Source organism: Strigops habroptila, chromosome 13 (assembly GCF_004027225.2).
Source record: "Strigops habroptila isolate Jane chromosome 13, bStrHab1.2.pri, whole genome shotgun sequence".
Taxonomy (NCBI): Eukaryota; Metazoa; Chordata; class Aves; order Psittaciformes; family Psittacidae; genus Strigops; species Strigops habroptila.
In genome coordinates this window covers 13419862-13440621 of record NC_044289.2, presented here as the reverse complement: position 1 = coordinate 13440621, position 20760 = coordinate 13419862, and the positions used below count along the sequence as shown (strand labels likewise).

Genomic DNA, 20760 nt, shown 5'->3' with positions numbered 1-20760 from the left:
ATGAAACTTAATAAGATATAATGTGAAATCTGCAAGGGTGTTTTGTGAATGTCAGTGAGCTCCATATGATAAACAGTGTATTAAAACGCACTGAGGCGTGCTGTGACAAATACTTTCCCTCCTTGCAGTTGTAATATATACATTAAGCAACAGATATCATTCTGTATCCAGTTAAAATCAGGAACAGAGTCTTTGTTCCTTCGAGGCACAAGCTATGAACTGTGATTTCTGTTTTAATCTGATCAGTGCCTCTGGCATTTAAGATTGGCTCTGGAGCTGAGAACATAATGAACTGCTTCAGTCTTCTGCTAAATGATGTTTGAAGGAAAAAGCCTCACAAACAAAGGTAGGCTTGGTCACTGAAACACAAACTGGGTTCTTTGCAGATGCAAAAGATTTAATTTCAAAAGCCTATAGGCTTGTGCTTACACGTCTTCCTAGATCAGCTTCCTCGGGAAGGATGCTCACTTCTCAGGGCAAGTCTGCCTGCTTTGCTGGGGTGTCATTGGTGACCAGCTTTAAAATGCCTGTACCTTTTGCTTGTCCAAATCCAGATCAAGCCCAGAGAAAGGAGAAGGGTAAGTCTCAAGTTGTGAGTCAGGGAACACCATTGGCTACATAAGGTGTTTTTCTGGGATGGTTACAAAAAATGTAATTTCATGCTTGTTATGATGGCAAAGAGAAATTAGACTTAACCCAACTGCCAGCCTGAAGGAACACAAACAAATGATTTATTGCAGTAATGTGGAACTGTAAGGATATATACCTTGTGTGAGAACTGTACTAAAAATGCTGTAGACGGCAGTAGCTGCTTTTCACGTGGACAGAAGAACTAAAGCATTGAAAATGTCAGGTGTCACAGATTTTGTTGTAGTTCTCCATAGCACTGCTAAGGTCATTCGCATTCAATGGATTTTGCTCCTCTGTGGATATTGTTTAAATTCAGAGCACAGTGCTTCACCTGCTCCTGCAGTCTGTATGAAGACACCACGGATAACAGCATAGTCAAGAACACTCTGAGACCTGCCAAGTGTTGTGCCAAAGTGGTTGCTATTGCTGACAACCAGCAAGAAGTTGCTTTTAAATGGTTGAATGTTGGCATGTTTTGCTAATGTATGTCTTGGAATGGAGGTTTAAAATAGCTCATAGACTACCCGCTTATGCTGAATGAAGGGAAAGATGAATCAGAGGTGACTGTGCCGGAAACACTGGGGTTTGACTCTCTGGTCTGTAAGATTTCATTACAGTCATTGAGTCAATCCCTTAAATTCTCTGTGCCTGAAATCTGTATCATAAAACAAGAGCAGCCTTGCAGCAATGAAGGTATGGTCTGTGTTGGGTTGTTAGCAGTGGGCTAACAAACACTGTTAAATCTTGATAATGATGGCTCTTAGAGCTCAATGATGTTCATGAGATGCTGAGGTGCTGGCGAGTCCCCAAGTGACTGTGCAGCATGCAGGATGCAGAAGTGGCCCAGTGTTTGCTCTCCAGCTGAGCTGGGAGGGGTTATTCTACAGTAAATGTGATTTCAGAGGAGTATCATGTTGTGCAACCCACACTCCAGTTATTCGGAGTATCTACTACATTTGCGCCAGCTTGGCTGTGCAGCAGCTTTCCCTTCATGCATTTCTGGGAAAACAGGAGTTTTACAAACCTTGCTTGTAGCTCTGGCACTGGGAATCTTCCCTTGCATGTTTGGTTTTGGCAGGGAGATGAACCACAGGCCTATGTGACCTGTACTGATACCTCCTCAGCACTGATTAAAATGCTACGTGAATGTTTCCGTTGGAGATTACATAGTTATGGAGCAGCGACGAGATATAGATCAATCAGAGCTGAATAATTCTAATGTGTTATAGTAGTGCCTGAGGCTGAAAGCTGCATTGCAGAAGTCTTGAACATACCTACAGAGCAGCTTCCAATGACAGGAGAAAGGAGAAGCAGAAGAAAGGAACAAAGAAATCTCAGGCTAACTAGTTCAGCTCTTAATGCGACTGAAACTAATGTGATGGCAAAACATGGTGTGGCTGTCCTTTCATCTTCATGCTGCATTTCGTCAAGATGAAATGGTCCATCCAAGATACCAGTGTCACCTGCAGGAGAGGAGTGCTTTATTCTCTCTGTACCTTTGTGGATCTTCAAGCAGATCTTCCAGGCTCTGAGTTCATAATCATTCCTTTATGTAACTTCAGTTTACAGCAAAGCTGGACATCCCAGCAGTGTGCAGCAGAACAGCAGCAGTGTGAAAGCACAGAGTGGACTGTCCCTGCTTTACAAGATGGTTTTACATTTTTGTGTTAAAAGGGTGAAGGATTTTGTTCCCTATTTCTTCAGGATTTCATAGAGAAGCAGCCAAGAGTAATGAAATATCATGTCACTGGCGATGCAAACCAGCCAAGCCAGCCTGTATGTTCAAGAGGAAGAGCTCACCGCTGGAAAGACCAACAATTTACAGTGAATGTACGCACACTTGAGTGTGTGGCTGCATATTCACCCCTGTGATGACATTCTAGCCATCTCTGAGGTTTTTTAATTTAAGTTTGTTTGACTCTTCCCACTTATTTTGCTTTCAGTATGTCTGTTTTCAGGAACAGAACAATCATGTTTTCTTTCTCTTTGGTATTTATGGTCCCTGGTGGGGTCAGTTGAACTGTCCTAGATTTAGATTAGATATTAGGAAGAAGCTCTTCCCTGTGAGGGTGCTGAGGCGCTGGCACAGGGTGCCCAGAGAAGCTGTGGCTGCCCCATCCCTGGCAGTCTTCAAGGCCAGCTTGGACACAGGGGCTTGGAGCAACCTGCTCTAGTGGAAGGTTGGAAATGGATGAGCTTTAAGCTCCCTTCCAACACAAACCCATCTGTGATACTTACAGTCCTTTCCTGCAGCATTTGGCGGAGTGAGCCCAGTGCTGCGCTTACAGCTGGTAGAGGCTGGGCTGGACCCTCTGTGCTCCCCCTTCCTGGATTTACTCCTGGGAAACAATCCCATCACTTCAGTATGGCCACCCCGCAGCACTCAGGACTGTGTCTGTGCTTGTGTACTTCTTTAGGGGTTTCGCACTTGAGTGCCCAAAGTCACTTCACGCTCTGCTTCATACTTCATAGCCCACAGGAGACTTGTAATAATAACCAGGATGCGCTGCCTTATTGCTTAAATACCCTCATGAATATACTCCAACTTGATCTACAGTTCAAACAAATCCAATAAGGCAGAGGAGGATTTAAAGACATTTTAAATAAATTAACTCCTGGATGGATGTTTATTACGTTTCATGAAGCCATTTACTAAAACGTAACATTTGTTTCAAAAGGCGCCTGAAATTTTCCTCTTGTGAATTATGGAAATTACTTTTATAATTGAAATGAGAAATACGGGCATTCCTCATTGCTTGAGGCACAGCCCTTGTGCCTTTCTAATAGAAAAAGGCAGAAATGAATTGACTGTATGAAGCATTTTGTTTTCCTTTGCATTGGTGGGGTGTGATGTGATGCTCTATTGCGTGACATTGAGTGGGAGAGTTGCATGGGAGGAATGAGAAGCTCTGGTTCCCAGGAGTTTTACCTTGTCAAGGAGTCAGCCCTGAGCTAGAGAAGTCATGAGCAGAGGGCAACATGTTTCACTTCGTGTGGTCTGGGTTTCTGCTTAAGACATGGAGGCTCCACTGGGAGCATCGTACCCTGCACAAGAATCTCCTGCAGCCAGAAAAGAAGGAGATTGCCACATGGTGTGGGTTTTTACTACTGAAGGCAAGAAAGCAGCAACTCAGGCAGTGGACTGAAGATACACCTTTTCACAGAGCAGGGCTGGACACCAAATGAAAGGATCCATAAAATAAATGATATGATTCTTTAATAATTGATGGTGTAAGGACAATAGAGGTTCCTGCTCTTCTCCTCTAGAAGCAGCACCAAAATGCTTTTGGAGAGGCAATGATTTTAGCTAGGTTTTAGAAGATTTTCCAAGCATGAGCGATTCCAAATATTTAATGTTTATTTTGTTGCTGCTTTCCAAGCAAACTTTCCCTCTACTAGAAATCAACGCAATAGGGTTGAATGGCTAAAGACTATGAATATTTTGTGGATTTTCCTGGTGCTCAGCTGAGTTGTTTCACAACAGGGTGTTAACCGGGAGCTGCATGGGAAATGGACAGGACTGATTTTTGCTCTTTAAGTGTAAGGACACTTTAATATAGTGGGCAATACCCAAGTATTCTGTTCCCACAAAATTTATATCCCTGTCAGAAAAAGAGATGCCAGGGAGGAAGTGGATCATGCAAAAGAAGTGAAAGTAGGAAGGGAAATCTCACTGTTAGGGTACAATAAACCTGCTTTGTTTTCCAGCAACGGATTCTTTGGGGTGAGGGTTGTCTCCTTTGCTCTGTACCTACAGCTCCTAGTGCATTGAAGCCTGCTTGGAAACTGTAGGAGAGGAGGACCCAGGGGCCCTCCTGCAGAGGAAATGCAAAGGTCAGCTCGAGTTTGATGGGATTTCACCAGTTTAGACCACAACCAGACAGCCTGCACTGCTAAGCAGGCTGTATGCTAAAGGCACGGCTGCCATGCCAAGCACAACCAGCCCAAGCCTTAAGTTTGGATGTTTATTTCTTAGGATCAATAAATGACAAAATAAAACAAAATACCATACAGTACAAAGGCTATATCAAGAAGTAACCATTTCATTACAGCTTGATCAGTAAATACAGTATCAATAACAGCATGTTACATTGAAAGAGTGGTTCCCATTGCTACACAAAAGGATTTTACACCCTCTTCCTTCCTTTTATCACAGAAAATATTACAAAGGAGACGCTGACTCACTTGTAACATTCATTTTTTTTCCCCGTTGCACAGCAGGCCACAGAAAATAAAGCACATTAACATTTTGTTTCTCAGAAAATAAAAAGGTGCACTTCAAAAAATACTTGCCATTTAGATACAATATGTGCAGGACTATCAGGTGGCACAGCTGGGGAAGGACTCTTGACCACAAAGCCAGGACACAGCATCATGAGATTTTGGATTAGCAATTCCTGTTGTCATATTAAACGAATCCAGACCGAGAAGAGAAGAACTGGTTGAGCTGTAATGATAAGAACCAGCCCGAGCTCTTGCAGATACACCTTTGTTTAAACAGCTACCAAACCACACAGCCAAGAAGGTATCAGTCTGGCACTCAAGGTGTTCACAGGAAAGCTCCAGCGCTCTCATGTCATGTGGATGTCTGTCCAGGGGCATGGTAGGGATGGCAGCCACATGATGATGGGTTCAAACCAGCAACGCAAGCTGTCTGTAGAAACAGCACACCTTGGGTTTTATTTCACTGAATGTTTGATGCTATAAATGCAAAGGTCCTGCTATTGCCATGTTTACAGCACGTGTCCTGCTAACCCTCCTCTGGCTTTTCCATTTAGTTTTCTCCTTTACAGGCGCAGTCACTGGAGCGAGGTCTCATGCACTTTACAAAATAGACAAGCTCAGCAGAGCATTTAAACACTGATGTGTGCTGGGCCTTTGGTGAGGAAGTCCTGTCTGGAGGAGATTTCCAAATAGCATCATGACTTTGTAAAGCTGATTTCACACGCTGCCAAATGGATGGCCCTAGCAAGAACACTGTGAAGAGAAACAAAACCTCAAAATAGTATTTGAAAGAGGTGGTTCGATAGACCCTCTTCAGATGGGAATTTCTCAGGATCCATCTGGCAGCACTTCACATCTGTGGGTTCAACAGATACTTCTTAAAGCGGGAACAAACATTTCAAAACACTTACAGGAAATTTGCATAGATTAACAGCGTGCTGCTCCAACACTCACCTCTGCCCCAGACAAGACAGGAATGCAAAGGATGGGAGTATGCATTTTGCCTAATGGCAAAAGCCACTTATATTCAATTAGGTTTAAAGCTAAACCTTGTTGAGTTAGTAGTTCAACTGTTGTTAAAAGGCATGGAAAGAACTATTTTTCTGGTATATACTGGGCAGTTGGTACTTTTTTCTTCTCTATGGTATCATGCTTTCCTTTACAAAACCACAGCATCTTGCAGTGAGTTATCCTCACTTCTTTGAGCTCAAGGGAGCTAAATATCAAGGTTGAACATAGCAAAACTAGGTGAGGAGGGAGGAGAGGATAAATCAGCTGTGATTTACACTTCTCAGGTCAAGGTAGTCAGATTTGGCCAGTGAAAGAGGTAGCTTTTAGCTGCAATCTCAGATTAAGGCCATAGACTTAGGTCTGCTCCCATGTTAAATTGCAGGAACAGAGCTGGAGAAGCCAGCAAACCGCTTGGATAAATCCCCCCACATAGTCATCTCTTCAGGACTCGAGTGGCCCAACAAACATTGTGGACTTTATGATAAGCTCATTTTTACTCCAGCTTGTTCCCATTTTCATGTCAAACCAGAAATAAACCCACCAGTTTCTCTGAGCTGTGATCAAATATTCTGTATTCTGCCTGTGTATCTCAGTAATGAAAATCTAAGAAAACAAGCATCTTCTGTGAAACAACAATTTTTTGTACAGTGTTTTCTAAGATAACCCAGCACATTTCAGCAGGCTGGTTGGTGTTGAAGGAGTATATTAATAATGTTTAACATTTCAAGAGCAACTGAGACACGCAGGATGTTAAATCCTAAAGAAAGTCAAAGCAACAGTTACAGCTTCCGTGGGAGGTTTCCAAAACCATCTCCCAGCTGTTGACTCATTTTAGAGGTGAAGTTAAAAAATGTGGGTCCTTTCCAGAAACATTGAAAGTGTCTTGTCTGGAAGGCCAATTTTAAGTGTGTGACATGAATACTCTTCTTCTTCTGCTCATTGTACAAGGCAGTATGTATAGATCTTCTAGAGCTTTCTCCATTCTGCCCAAGCCATCTCTAACACACAGACAGATGACATTTGCTGATTTCTCTGATTTCCTTCCAAAGAGACCAGTCACCTTTTTGCTTTCTTCTTTCTTTATTCTTTTGTGTGTGCCATTACCTGTTTTTTTTGCCAAAGAGGAGTCAGCTGTGCATGAACAACTGAAGTGCTTTTTCAGCTATAATCTCTGCCCTCTGGTACAACCAGGGGCAAGAAATTAGAAGGCATGACAGAACAGAGCTTGCAGTTTGGCTGAATCAGAAGAAACTGAAACTGAAGCCTCACTGACTTCTATTTTGAGCCCTTTCTTTTGGAGTGGTTCTGTACTAGGCATTAAAGTAATCTCCCATCGCTGGTGTGGCTGGGGGTCATGGCTGATGGTAGCCAGGTCTATGATGGTAGCTAGGTCTCTACAACTGCCAGGTTATAAATTCCTCAAAAGCAAATGGCTTTCACTAACGACTTACAACAAATGCCCCATGGTTGTTTTCTCTACATCCTAAGCCCAATAAGACTTAAACCACTAGCCCAGGGGGCTGGACTCGATGATGCTCATAAGTCCTTTCCAACCAGAGATATTCTATGATAGTACATCTATAGCAGGAGAATTCACCGGTACCCAGTGGATCAGTAAGCGGTCTCCATCACTGTGGTAGTTCACTGGGACTAGATCCGCATCTCCATCATTAAGACTTCTGCTACGTACCAAGGGTGCTTGTTAGCTGAAGAGTGGCATGGGACCAGAAAGCAGAATTGAGCCAAGTGGCTCTTCTCATATGTCATCATAAAGAGGCAAGCCCTGCTCTCCTAACAAAGTGTGGTGTGAAAGGAGATGCAAGGTCACCACCAGCAAAATCACAGCAGAGACTGCTCAGGATGATGGGTTGGTTCCAGGTTCATGCAGGTCACCATCTGGTGATGTGACAGCAGGGAAAGCCCTTTAGCTTGTCCCAGAGGCCTGTGATTTCTGGTACCAAAGGCTCTGGAGCAATTTGCTACACCACACAGTGGGCTGTTAGAGGTGGAACCATATAGGGGAAAAGCTGATGCTACCTCTCCTGACCAACTGAGACATGTCAAAAAGAATTTTCAGGTCTTGTTTCTGTTCCTTTGTCTTGTTAAAAGAAAGCTATTTTAGAGCTAAGACTCCCCGGTTTAGACCTTCTTGTGTTCTCCATTTGCACTGTCTGAAGATTCTTTTGTGCAGATCAGGGTGACAACAGGTCTGGTAGCAAAAAGAAATAATAGGCGGAACAAGAGGCCCTGCTGCCTACAAATGATGTGACCTCTGAGCCATCAGCTTTGTGAAAATGGTGAAGAAACAAGTAAAACTGGAATAAGAATGGGAAAAATCTGAAGGTCCACAGAGCTTGACATTTTCTCACCTCTTAATGCAGGCCAGCTAACCACTCTCTCTGGTTAAAAGTAGGATTTGGCTGTATGGAAAAAGGAAGATTTTCCATTTCTGTTCATTTTTGGTGCTCCAGCTGGGCACAGTTTCTGCATTCTTGACTTTGCCAGAGAGTTCGTTTTTTATTGATGTTGCAGTACCAATACCAGCGAGAGAAGGGGTTCACTGTGCCAGGCACTATAGGTGCCCTAAAGTGAAAGGTGACCCCTCTTCCCCGGGGCCACAGCCACCCCAACCTAGGTAAGGCATCATACGTTGTTATTTAATTCCAAGGAGCCAGAGAGGCTCTCTTGAGCACCTAGGTCATATTACTCATAATGTAGATATATTCCTAAAGTAACCACCTGGCTCCCTGAGTTTTCACTCCTCGTTCATTGAACATCCCATAGAAGAGCATGTCCATTCTCCAAAAACATCCTTTTCTGTTCAAAACTGCTTTCTCCTCATCAGACTCTCTGCTCAGCGCCACCAAGAGATGGGATCTCAAACCCTTGGATGTGAACATGGCATCTCTGCATTGAGAAAAGGATGAATGCAGTATGATTTTGCCTAAGTTTAACATATTTTGGCTTCCCAGTTAACACTGCATCTTGATTTATGCCAGACTGAAGTTACAAAACGTGTAGACATTACTCACAAGAGGCAAGGCCAATGCTTTAAAATAACCTCAAAGTTACTGGCAGAATGAAGCCTATTTTTCCAACAGAAATGACTTTGCTAAACACATTTGTGTTACGTGAATTTGGAGACCATGCATGAAAGTCACAGAGGCCTCTCTCAAGTTTTGACTCCACGATGAAATGCGTTTCCCTTCCTCCTTTGGCTTCAGTATGTAGTTTCCCTTGTGACCTGGCTGGAAAATGTGTGGTTGCTGGAGATGCTGTTGGATTTCCTGGTGAAGGCCAGTCGTTTCTTCTTCTTTCTCCATGGCAGGCACAGGAGCGTGAGTGTGGAGAGGAAGATCTGTCGGAAGTTTGCAGATACCAGGTTGTAGAGGATGGGGTTGATTGCCGAACTGATGTAGAAGAGGACGTTTGTCAGCATGTAGAAGTAGTGGTAGAAGTTGAAAAGGGAACTGGAAGAACAGATGAAAGATAAAAATCTAAGTAGAGTGTGGAGAACTCAATTCAAAGTCACACGGGTGAGAAAAGCACGAGCTGTTTTTACAGCTAATCCTCGTTGGCTGGGGACATGAACTTACCAATGGTGCATGAACCACCAGGAAAACATCTATAGTTTCGACTTGGACTGGCCAAACGTAGGTCAAATGTCTCTACGACAGTCTTACCCCAATCACTAGCAGTTAGAAACTTATTTATGTGCTGGGTCCAGACGTGGTATTTACCTTGTGCGTTCATTTTGAATTCAAAAATAGACATTCTAGAAAAGGAGAAGCCAGATGGAAATCTGTTTCTGTGTCATGCATATACATTAGCTTGACTTTTCTGGCTGCAGTTTCAGTGTACAGAGCCTACAGAAGAGCCAAGATCCAGGAACAGATGCAGCTGTCTCCTCCTCCCAGCAGTGAGATCTGCATCAGCTCATTCAGTGGGCCTCTGGGTTGGGATCTGTATCCTGTATCTGGGATAGCATTCTCTATTCAGGGGGCAAGCTGATGATAGCATGCTTTTGAAACACACCCTGACCATCACAATATAATGTTTTCAACTAGAATTGGTTGAAAATGCTTCGCTATTTTTCTTTTCTTTTGGAAATACCTCTCCTTGGGACAACTGAGATCAACAGCTCAGAGCTGAAACATTTATAAACAACATGGGTCTCATTTTCAGGAAGATGTTCCCCAGGATCATTCATCTCAGTGGAAATTGCAGACCTTTGTGTTAGCTGAGCGCTGCCTAACAAAAGACAAATAGATGTGTGCTGGAGTATATCACCGATCCCTCCACACCCCTTCAGCACTGCCAAGTACTGCGTGACCCATCCAGTTCTTCCAAGCAGTTTTTCTATGAAGATGTGAAGAATTAATATAGCAAAAATCTGTTATCTTCATGGGCAGAATGCATTTATAAATGAACGCATCAAGCTGCTGCAAGCTCTTGATTAGGTACCATACTGATACTTCACCATTCCTAATGTGCCTGTAAATTCAATGTGTTCCTAAAATCGCTCATGGCTTTTAACAGGAGAAACAAATAATATGTGAATGCAACCACAATGCATAAATCCACACTAACTGCAGACAGACTTCTCTACCCCTTTCGCTCAAAGCCAATGCAGTCATCACATAATTGATTGCAGCTTTAAGTGCTTTTCCTATAGGAAAGCAACCAAGAAAAAACAGTTTGTCCCAGTGTGTGCCTAGAGCTCTGCTTTCATGATTGAAGATAAGTTTGTGGTTTTTACTACGGATGGATGTACAATTCCATTCAATAGACTGCTGTATTGTAAATTACTCTTTTTTGTGCTTGCAGTTTATGAAATTTTAATGTCTTATAGTTCCTCTGCTTTTTGGTGTTGTGGATTCTTTTCTTCTCCTGTTCCCTGTCTGTTCCCTCTTCATCGCGGGGAACAGACCAGGTCCCAGGGAGAACAGGGATGTAACACCATGGGAGGAAAGTGCGTCTCGTGCTGCCTCAGGCTACCTGGGTTTGTATCCCCAGACAGCATTAGCGCTTAATTGCATGTTTAAAATGAGTAATTAGTTCTGTGGTTGCTTTCCTGAGGAACCTGGCCTGACACAACAGAAAGGCTACATGGAGCTGCATGTGTGCCCTTGCACATCTGTGACCAGTGCATGTGCATTCAGCATAGGCATGCAGTTATCCCTAAATTCTCCAAGAATCTAGGTGTTTTCCAATCAGTGGCAACTGCTAGTGTTTAATTTTGATCCAATCCCTGTAAGTCCCAGTGAATAACCTGCCCCAGACTCAGTGAGCAGTGCAGTTATTTCCCCACCTGTGTAATCTCTCCTGTCACTAAGGAAATGTGGCATTGTGGAGCTAAATCATGTGTTGACAGGAGCTGCTCCATTTCAAGGCTGGTGATCAATACCTCTGTCACAGAGACAGCAATCCACTTCAGATGTATAAACCCCCCCTGTCCAAATGTCATTTCATCAAGGTCTGTCAGAGGTGACTATCCATTGCTGTTGTTAACAGTGGCGAGGCTGTGGTCACAGCCACAGAAGAAGGAGGGACTGATGATGCATTTTGGTTCAAGCTAGTGCTTCCTTCACGCACATCTGGGGGATTTAGATGGTAAAACTCTTAATTTGGCTGGTAAACATGGTAAGAAATACAAAAGAATAAACCAAACCAACAATTAAGAAGTTGAGGCTTTAACCCCTCGTGTAGATAACGCCCTTGCTCACAGATCCCCATCTCCATCCCCAAGTCTGCTGGTACCCTGGCAGCCCCATCCCATCCCCAAACCCCATCCCATCATGGGGGGAGCTGGTCGCCTATGTCGGCACTCACTCTGTCCAGTGACTGGAGGGGACATAGCAAAACATGAGGCGCCGTATGTGATAAGGGAGCCAACACACCACGAAGGCAATCACCACAGCACCTGCAAGGTATGAAAAAATCCATTACTTTTTGTGAGCAATTCTTCACTGGGTGGTGGTGCTGTAAACTGTTTTTCTAAAGCCCCACTATTGCAAAGAATTAATAACCCTGAGGAACAACCAGCCTGAGGAACAACAAGCATAACAGAAATAATAGAAAATGACAATAAGCACAGGGGAAATGACATTATGAATAGAAGATGTTACAGGTAAAGGACTGCTGATGCCTAATTCAGGCTTTGCATTATGAAACTGTATTTGCATCTGTCCTTGTGCTTCATGCCCTTGTGGCACTGGGTATTTCGTCCAAACTACTTGCAGAGACGTTAGTGTATGTTTTCTCCTCCAGGTAGACAGGGAGCCAGGGACACTGTAATCCCATTAGTTTGTTATGTGGAGCCACTGGCCTCAGTCCCCATGGTGCTAGGGATCATTAAACAGCCTCAGAAGCTGCTTTCTGGTGTCAGGGCTCATCCTTTTGTTCTACATTTGTGCAATTCCTGAGACACTGATTATAAGATGTTTGGCTCTAGACATTGCCGTAATAAAAATGATAAATTAAAGGGTAACCAGAGAAAGATGATATGTTTTTTTTCCTTTCCAATTCTAGCCAAGGGACATCAAATGATGGAAAATAAAATGCAACAGCTCTGAAAGATAAAAGTGCTGTTGGATAGAGTGCGTTTGTCAATCTAGATTAAAGACTAGACAGATCAGGCAATCGAGAGAAACATTTGTTTCATTTTGTAATATGCAATTCAACCTCTGCATGAAATGACAAGATTCTGGCAGAATCCTAGCAGGAAATAAAGAAATCTCAGTTAAAACATAACACAATAAAAGACAAGAAGAAAATCAAGGCTAAATAAAATAATTATGCTAATTTTTTATCCCAAATTTGCTCTACGGAGAATAAGGGCCACATCACTCTTGTCCTTTATGTGACCTGTAAGGGGCTAGGAAGCAGCAGAGCTCTCTTACACAGCTACACACCACCAGTGCAATGCGGATTTGGCACTTAGAGGCAAAGGCTGCTTTTTCTTCTGCCTTGGGATTGAAAATATTTATGTGGATATGTCTCAAACCCAGACACTGTCATCCCACAGGGACTATGCTGTAGCTTGTAGAGGAGACATGTAGAAAGATGTGTTTCCCTTTAAACACACAGTCCAGGAAAATCAAGTCTGGCTGTGGTTGCATCTCCCCATCACCATTACTCGGCCAAGAGGCACAGGGGAGGCTTCGGTAGTATAGTGGGGAGGGAAGTGTTTTAGCCCTATTTCTGTGGGTATCATCACTAACAGAGTCACTGCCTAATTTGTGCAGAAATTAAGTAATTCCTGGTGTCCAGTTCAGTACTCGCAGCCTTACTTCAACTCCATGTGCTGTCTCTCATGTTAAACACGCAACTAACAAAGCAGATGGTTATATTCTTTTAGCATCAGCCTGCATGATGTATGAGCATCTTCCAGGAATGCTGCAAAAGCCATTTATTCAATAAAGTTTTAGGTAACTGAAGGGACATGTTTTGGAAAGAAGGCTAGAGGGTCTGTTTTTATTCTCTTTTCCAAGTGAATTCATTATTTCAATCCGAATATTTCTGGCTGCTATATGGTCATTGTGATCACAGATGTAATTCATCACTAGATGGCCTGCAGCTTTTCAGATGCTGTCAAGTGAATGAATTTGACCTGTATCTGATCCTGCCCTGAGGAGCGCTGATGGGACGTTGATGGGGACAGCCCCTAGATGACACATTGCACGGGAGAAGTGAGGATATCCACTGGGAAGATCAGAGGGAGCGCTGGATGCCTGCCTTGCCCTTCCATGTTTCTGAGCACCTGCTTTTGGCCGCCTCCATGCATTAAGTTCTTTGTTGGATGGACCTTTGCTTTCCCCAAGGTGGAGCAGTCCACCCATGAGCCCCCAAGAGATCCCTCCCAGAGGTCACAGGAGAAGTGATGCTCTCCAGCATCTTCCCCTCCATCCATCAGCCTTGGGCCTACAGGAATGAGCCAACATCACAGCTCCAGTCCATCTGCTTTCCCAGTGCCTTTACAGGATTAGCTGGATTTTCAGGCTGCACAAGCAGCTTTCCAAAGGGCTCCCAACACAAGTTCGTTTGTGCACAGTATAATTTTTGCAGAAACCTCCACGCACTGGCTCTTCCCAGCTGTTTCCTCTGCATGTAGCTCTTTAGGAACAGCAGGATTTGGATTCTTTCTACAGCCAATTTTAAGTCTCACACATCAGCCTGTTAAATTTACCAACACATTAAATGAAAGTGGTTTTCTCCTGGTAAAGGATCTCTGCTTCTGTGGATCAGACAATGCTGTGCTAGATAATATGGAGGCAAGGATCTATAGCAGAAACAACACATATTGGGAGAAATATCTGCTTAACCTCAGCAAACAAATAGTCAATTAAGTAATCTGTGGTAATTCTGTAATATCACATGCAATCACTCTGCAATTAAAACTCTATTAAACACATTGCTAAGTGCATCAGAGACACTTATGGTCTGATTTGGCAATCCCAGCTGGGTAGCATGCTGTGCGGTTCTGTGCCACCAGCCTCTGCTGCACAGATTAGGAGACCCTGACCTGTATTTGTCACCCTTAATCTGTATGTTTCAATTTTATCATACAAGAGATCAAGAAGATTTAAGGTGGCAGTCCTGCCCTGTTGTTTCCCCTCCCCAGGGATGGATAGATATGAAACATGTGAATGTGTTAGTTTTAGTCTCATATGAGCTGTATCTTCATTATCCTTCTAAATCAAACTCTTGCTGTAAATGTGTACTAAAACCTGAATTTCTACATCCTGTTTCTTTCTATTTTGTCATATAATGGCCTTACTCTCTGCCCATTTGAACCACATCCCAAAGAAGAAGGGGAGAGGGGGAAGGAGTAGCAGGGGAGGATGAGTCCTTGTTTGTTTATTGCTCAGGAAGTCCTGCAGAAGGAAACATAAATTTTGTGTGACATCCTTTTCATTGTGCAAAAGGAGATTTAAACTGTGCCAGTCTCGATTTTCAGACTAAACTGGATGTGGAAGCAATTCTGGAAGTTAAATTGTATTAGGTTGCACTGAGTATTTCATTTTACCGTGTGTGTATCCTGTGGCTGAGGCTGGGAGACAGCCCTTCTCCAGGGCCAGCATCTCAAAAAACTCATGTTGGGTTAACATGAGCACAGAGCAATATATCACGTGTAAAAATACCATGCTAAGTGCTCGGAGGCTGGTTTGACTGAGCACAGGAGCCACGCCTGGGAGGGATCTTCAGCTCTGGTCCCTCTTCTGCGGCCATCAGAGGCTCGGTGTGACTCAAAGCACTGGGACAGTGATGGGTAATGTGCCACTGTTGCTGACTCATGTGGGACCCCAGGGATCTGCTGCAGTACAAAGCACTTGGCTGGTGTTTTCCTCCTTACTTTAGCTCTTCTATCCCCTCCAGGGTCATGCTGAGTCACAACTCCATGGTTTAGGGTGGCCCTTAGTGAGGACATCCCTTCATCTCGCCTCCTTTCTGTCCAGAAGAGGAAGAAGAGAGATTCAACTCCCTCTTTTAACTACCTCTGCTGTTGATGGGGCCTCCAGAGAAGCTCAGATCCACCCTTCCTTGATAGTTTCATTCGAATTATTTTGGCCAATTTATTTCTTTTTCTCTGCATTTCAAGGGGAGCTGTAACACATACAGCTAGGGAACAGCACGTTGTAGTCTCTGAGCAGAGGCAGGAGCTGTTTGGATACATATGGACCCATCCGAACAGCATCTCTCAGCCTTTTCTGCATTTCAGCTCATCAGCAGCCGTGTGCCTCCAATGCTGCCCAAGGAATACGTGCTGCAGCTGGTACTACTAACATATATGACAGTGTTATGGAGCTCATGTCAGAGATTTGCATTAATGCTGATTTTGGGAGAAACAGTTCTTGTGTATTCAAAGCTCTTGGGTTTAATATGCTTATTTAGTTGATGCTGTTACAAGAGAATCTCTCCCAAAGTAGAGCAAGAGTCACTGTGCCATTTGATATGAGAGATGGCAAAAGCTGGGCCAAGTGTAGATGTAGCTGGCACTGCCTAGTTAAACCTCGAGGCGCTGTTTATATTAACATGATGCACTACCTGACGGGTCGTAGGCAATGTTTATACCAGTGGGCCCCAAAGTAGGGATTATGAGAGCTGCAAGGGTGGGTATGAGCCTAGTAAAATTAAAACTGCTTATGCTGCTATTTGGGTCACAAGGCTGCAGAAGAAAGGATTTCCATAAAAGTCAATGATAACCAGCGGAGATTGGGGAGCACGAGTATGCACCAGTAGTATTCAGGAGAGCAAACAAGGAGAAATTGGGAATAACAATGGGCCTGGGGAGCCCTGAGCTCCCTTAGACACCCCTGAAAACACAGAGCATTTGCTGGATACAATCCCCCTCTGCTCTTGCATGTATTACTGGGCAGTGTAAACATCAGATTTGACTCCTTATTTTCCATTCCCAGCAGCCAGAGATCTGCTTTTTATCTTCCTGTTTCATTTTCCTTCTTTTTTTTCTACTGCAGGAGGATTGTCTCTTTTTTGGATAAAAAGGTAGAAGATGCTCTCTCTCCTGAAAGAAGCCATGTTCCCTTAAACACTTTGTTAATGGCAGTGAGACAGCAGAGTGAATAGACAAACCTTCTAGCATGCAAAACCAGCATATTTTACTCAGACTATATTCTCCAGCCCTGATTTTCAATGGCTTTAGCTGACAGATTTGAAAATGGATGTGAATTCCTGCCGCTGCTCACGCTGGTGATTACATCGCCCACTGGTTTCATCCGTAACAAGCAAGGCAGAAAACGAAGGTTAAAGCTAACCCAAGAACAGGCTCCAAGAAGCAGCACATCACTGCTGACCCACTGCAAACTGGGGTCTCATCCTTTGTTTCCTTCTAAAGTAACTATGTTTTTGGGAAATTAAAGAAAAAGTTGCTTGATTCCATTTAAACTTTATCCCTGCCATTTCCCCTGGGGATGTCTGGGTGTTTGAAGGAGAAAACAGAAGAAAGAAAGAAAATTTCACCTTTGAAGGATAGATAAGAGCTCCCACCTTCTCCTCACCAGGTTCAAGGCTCTTTCTATTTGGTAAGATCAGGTATAACCTGAACTAGCATCCTCTGCATCTCCTTTCTTCTTTTCTCTCCAGTTCTGAATTTCCAGTGTCCTTTGTTCCTCCAAGAAGGGTTTCTGTTTTCCAGAGGGACCCTGGAGCTGTATTTGTTGCATGCTTCTGCAATGACTAAGGCCCTGGCCAGACTTCATGTTTAAAAACACATCAGTCAGCTTTTTAAACGCTCACATTGACAGGGCTCTACACCTGGAAAATCTACTTGCTGGGCAAGACAAGCCCTAGAGTTGCCTTCAGAGGTGGAGCCACGGGAGCCTGAATCCCAGCTGAATCCACTGCAGCCAGAGCTGCAGTGCCAGAGAAGAGACACGGCTTAGGAGAGGAGAACAAAGAGTCCCCCTGTCCCGAGAGGTGCAGCCATCACCCCTTTCTGCTCCTCAGAGGGTGTTTATAGAGCGCTCTGATACTGCTTTCTTGATGTCACTTGGCAGGCTCTAAAGTAAACCTACATGTACAAACATCTTGGGGAAATATATACAACTGCTCTATAGCTAATTTATCCTCCTGAATTTCAATGTGACACTTGAGCTGTTAAACCCAGCTTCCACTCACTCTTAATATCACAGGGCTTTTGCTGAAATCCACTTGGAGCTGCTCAGACTTTTTGTTAGGGATACAAACTGCCATGAATTTAGTTCCTTTCTTCCAAAAGAAATGATTCATAGACAAATCTGATTTCCTTAGTATGTAGAAATTATGAGCTACATCTGTTTAAGGAGCACATTTGCAGACTGGTGCTCTTCCGTGTATTGTGGCCGCAAAGCCCTAGCTATTTGTTATTCCTGTTTGTGAGATGATTACACTAAATCTCTTTGCAATATTCTACTGTAACGAATAGCTCAGACTTGGAACATCGGAGAGGAGAAATGAATGAACTCTTCAAAACATTCCTGCAGAAGGGGAATTATTAATGCACAAGTTAATGAAATGCAGGCTGCATGGATGCTTCAGTAATACTTGGCCTTTGTCTAGTATTACTTGAAGAAATGCAGAGACCCCAAAATCGTAATTTACAAATTCTTAGATTTCAGTAAAAGTGTATAGTCTGACTTCATCTCCTAAGAAACACCTTAAGGAGGCATCACCCAGGCAGCTGTGGGAGACCAAAAGGTATTCTTTTAATTGGTTAAATCTTTCTAAGTCCTTTATAATTGCTTTCACTAAGCAGCTTCTCTAATGGAGCAAACGCTACCTGGAACTGATTCCATTTTAATAGGCTTAGCCAATGTCCACCCAGGGACAGGCAAAGCCTCCTCCTGATGTCCATCAATTTGTCTCATCGTTGTTATCAGAGTTCAGCTGTGCCATCCAATAATTTCTTCCTTCCATCCATGGCCAGAACCAGTCTGACAGGCAGTCAGGGAGGTGTTGAGGGCTGCTCAGGGAAGAATGGGCTGCAGGCTGGTGTATTGATGGGACAATTAGTCCTTGTCACAAAACCGTCCCATTTTGAGAAGACGTTTTGCTTCTCAAAACAGTTTTGCTCCAAACAGTGCTTTGAGCCTAAACCGAGCTCAAATATCCCCTGATTTTTCAGTGCTGTTTGGAAATGTGAGACAGATAGGGAAGATTTATGTTGTCTTTCTATGTCTGGATACAGCATGCAATGGTCTGCGCAGCATACATGAGGTTTTACCTTCTGAAGGCTGCTTATTTGAAGGGTGTGTGTGTGTGCACGGCTGTGTTTAAGATTTATTTAGGATGTTATCAACTCATCAGGCAATCAGAGCATACTCACCCTTCCGTGAAGCAAAACACATCACCCAAGCAATCAGCTTCCCATCACTGCAGTATAGCCATGGACTAATAACAAAGATTGGAGGTGGTTTGTCATTGGAAAAATGGAATATTGCATGGATGAAGAAAGGTACGAAATCTCATGGTGGGAGGTATTTAGCAGCAGCGCTGATGCAGACTTTCCCTGTTATCCTCACAAAAGGGCTGGGAAGCTGCCAGTGCATTGAGCTGCCTGAATATGGATCATCACGCCCGGTGAATGCTGACAGCAGAGAGGGAATTACAATCAGGAATCACATGCTTACTGAATTAACGAGGTGGCTCCCAGGCAGCCAGGCTGATGCGTTCCTTGATCCTGATCTCCCTAATTATTTTGTACATGACCAAAGTCAAACAGACCCAAATAATACATAAATGCTACCAAATTATGTTGTGCATGTTTTGAATGAAGCTGTTAACCTGACCAATTTAGCTCCTACTTCAATGTCAATAAATACATAATCTCAGCAGACCTGGAGGAAGGAAGGAAAGTGTTTGCTGCTCTGATCTCATCCAACAGCTCTGCATACCATGAACTGCAAAAAAGGTCTTTTCTGAGCACTAGTTCTGAAACATTTCACCCTTAAAAAGGCATATCAAGCTCTCTGTACTTCAAGCCAAAGTTCACTTTTGGAAATGGAAAATACTTTGCCCCCTATGAAACTCTGATTTTGTGCCAACATTTCTATTAGTGTAGACAAGTGTCATTATTCTTTTCCCATCCTCTTCCATAAACGAGCCTAGACTGTGTACATGGATTTGGCTGCCATGGATCCCAGGTTAAATCCTGTGCATCCTTGTGTTTTGCTAGTTTTCAGACAGCTCAAAGGCCTGATTTATTAAAAGAAAAAAAAGTTGCGAGGAATAGGTGACAAAAGGAAATGTGAACCAAGCACATCCAGTAATCAAGTGCATCTGAAAAATGAAATGCAGCAGGATTTCACTCACACTTGGTAGATAAAAAAAGCCTTTCTGCATGATGTGGTGAATCACAGACAAAACTGATGATGAATTTCTTATCTGCTGGGTCTTCCTCAGTGCAGAGAAGGAGGAAGCAGCCGCTCTCTCATTGCCTTCCCAGCAGGGAAGTGAGCTCAGTCCTGCTGCCGGGGTGGCACTGCAGAGATGCTTTAACATCTGTGCATCACTGCCCGTGTGGCCCCATGGTGCCATGTCTGACCCTCTTCTGCACCATTTCAGGCTCCAGACTGGAGCCCTCACTTTTGCTAACTTTTCTCAGCTTTTGCAGTACATAACAAAAGGAAAAGTTTGCCTGAGGAAGGAGAAGAAGAAAATTAACCTTATTGTTCAGTGCCTCAGAAGAAACATGGACCTGTTGGTGAGTGATGCTCTTCCACCACCACCAAGCAATGCCAGGAAATGGCAGGTGTAAATTCAGGTCTCGCACTTATTATTCATGAAAAGCTCTCTCTTCTTGATGTTTAAAGAGTATACAATACTAACAGGAGAGAGAAAGGTGTGAGATGTTTGTAGCGCAAGTGAGAAAAGGCATCTTCTCACTTAATGGCAGCAGATGGAAGTGTTTAGAAGCAGATAAAGATAGCAGGGAACCAGGGAGCCTCATCCTTGCAGGCTCAGTGCTGAAGCAAGGCTCACGCTTTATTCCCCTGTAGATGATGGTTAATTGGGGTGCAGAAACAGTAAATATCACCGTCCAACAAGACACTTATGGGGAATTTAATGTCTTCTGGGTTTTTTTCTCCTTTTTCTCAGTAGGCATTTCCCAGCATGGTGTTTGGAGCTGGGATGCACATGATGTGGAAATAGTGCGCTGCATAGGACACATCCCTGGTGAAAAACAGCTGGAAAAATCTTGTGGAGATTCTTGGTGCCTTCTCTAGGGATTTATTTCCTTGTTGGAAATGTGGCCTTGGCCAAAGAACTTCAGCTACCAAGAACTTCGACATGAAAAGCACCAGTCAGAAAGCTTCCTGCTAACTAACCCTCACCATCTTATGTGCATGAGGACTCTCACAGTATAAAGTTCGTTAATAACAAACAATCACAGTTTGT

At 43.5% G+C, this 20760-nt stretch overlaps 1 protein-coding gene across 1 annotated transcript in view; it reads right to left on the bottom strand.

Moving 5' to 3' along the window:
• Positions 1 to 4581: 4581 nt before the first annotated feature.
• The window catches only part of NTSR1 (neurotensin receptor 1), a 57061-nt gene continuing 40882 nt past the window's right edge, over positions 4582 to 20760 (bottom strand). The window contains exons 3-4 of the mRNA XM_030502700.1: positions 11698 to 11788; positions 4582 to 9335 (exon numbers count right to left, since the gene is read on the bottom strand). Of these exons, the coding sequence (XP_030358560.1) occupies positions 9086 to 9335; positions 11698 to 11788 (341 nt within the window). The 3' untranslated portion in view covers positions 4582 to 9085. The remainder of the gene's footprint in view (positions 9336 to 11697; positions 11789 to 20760) is intronic.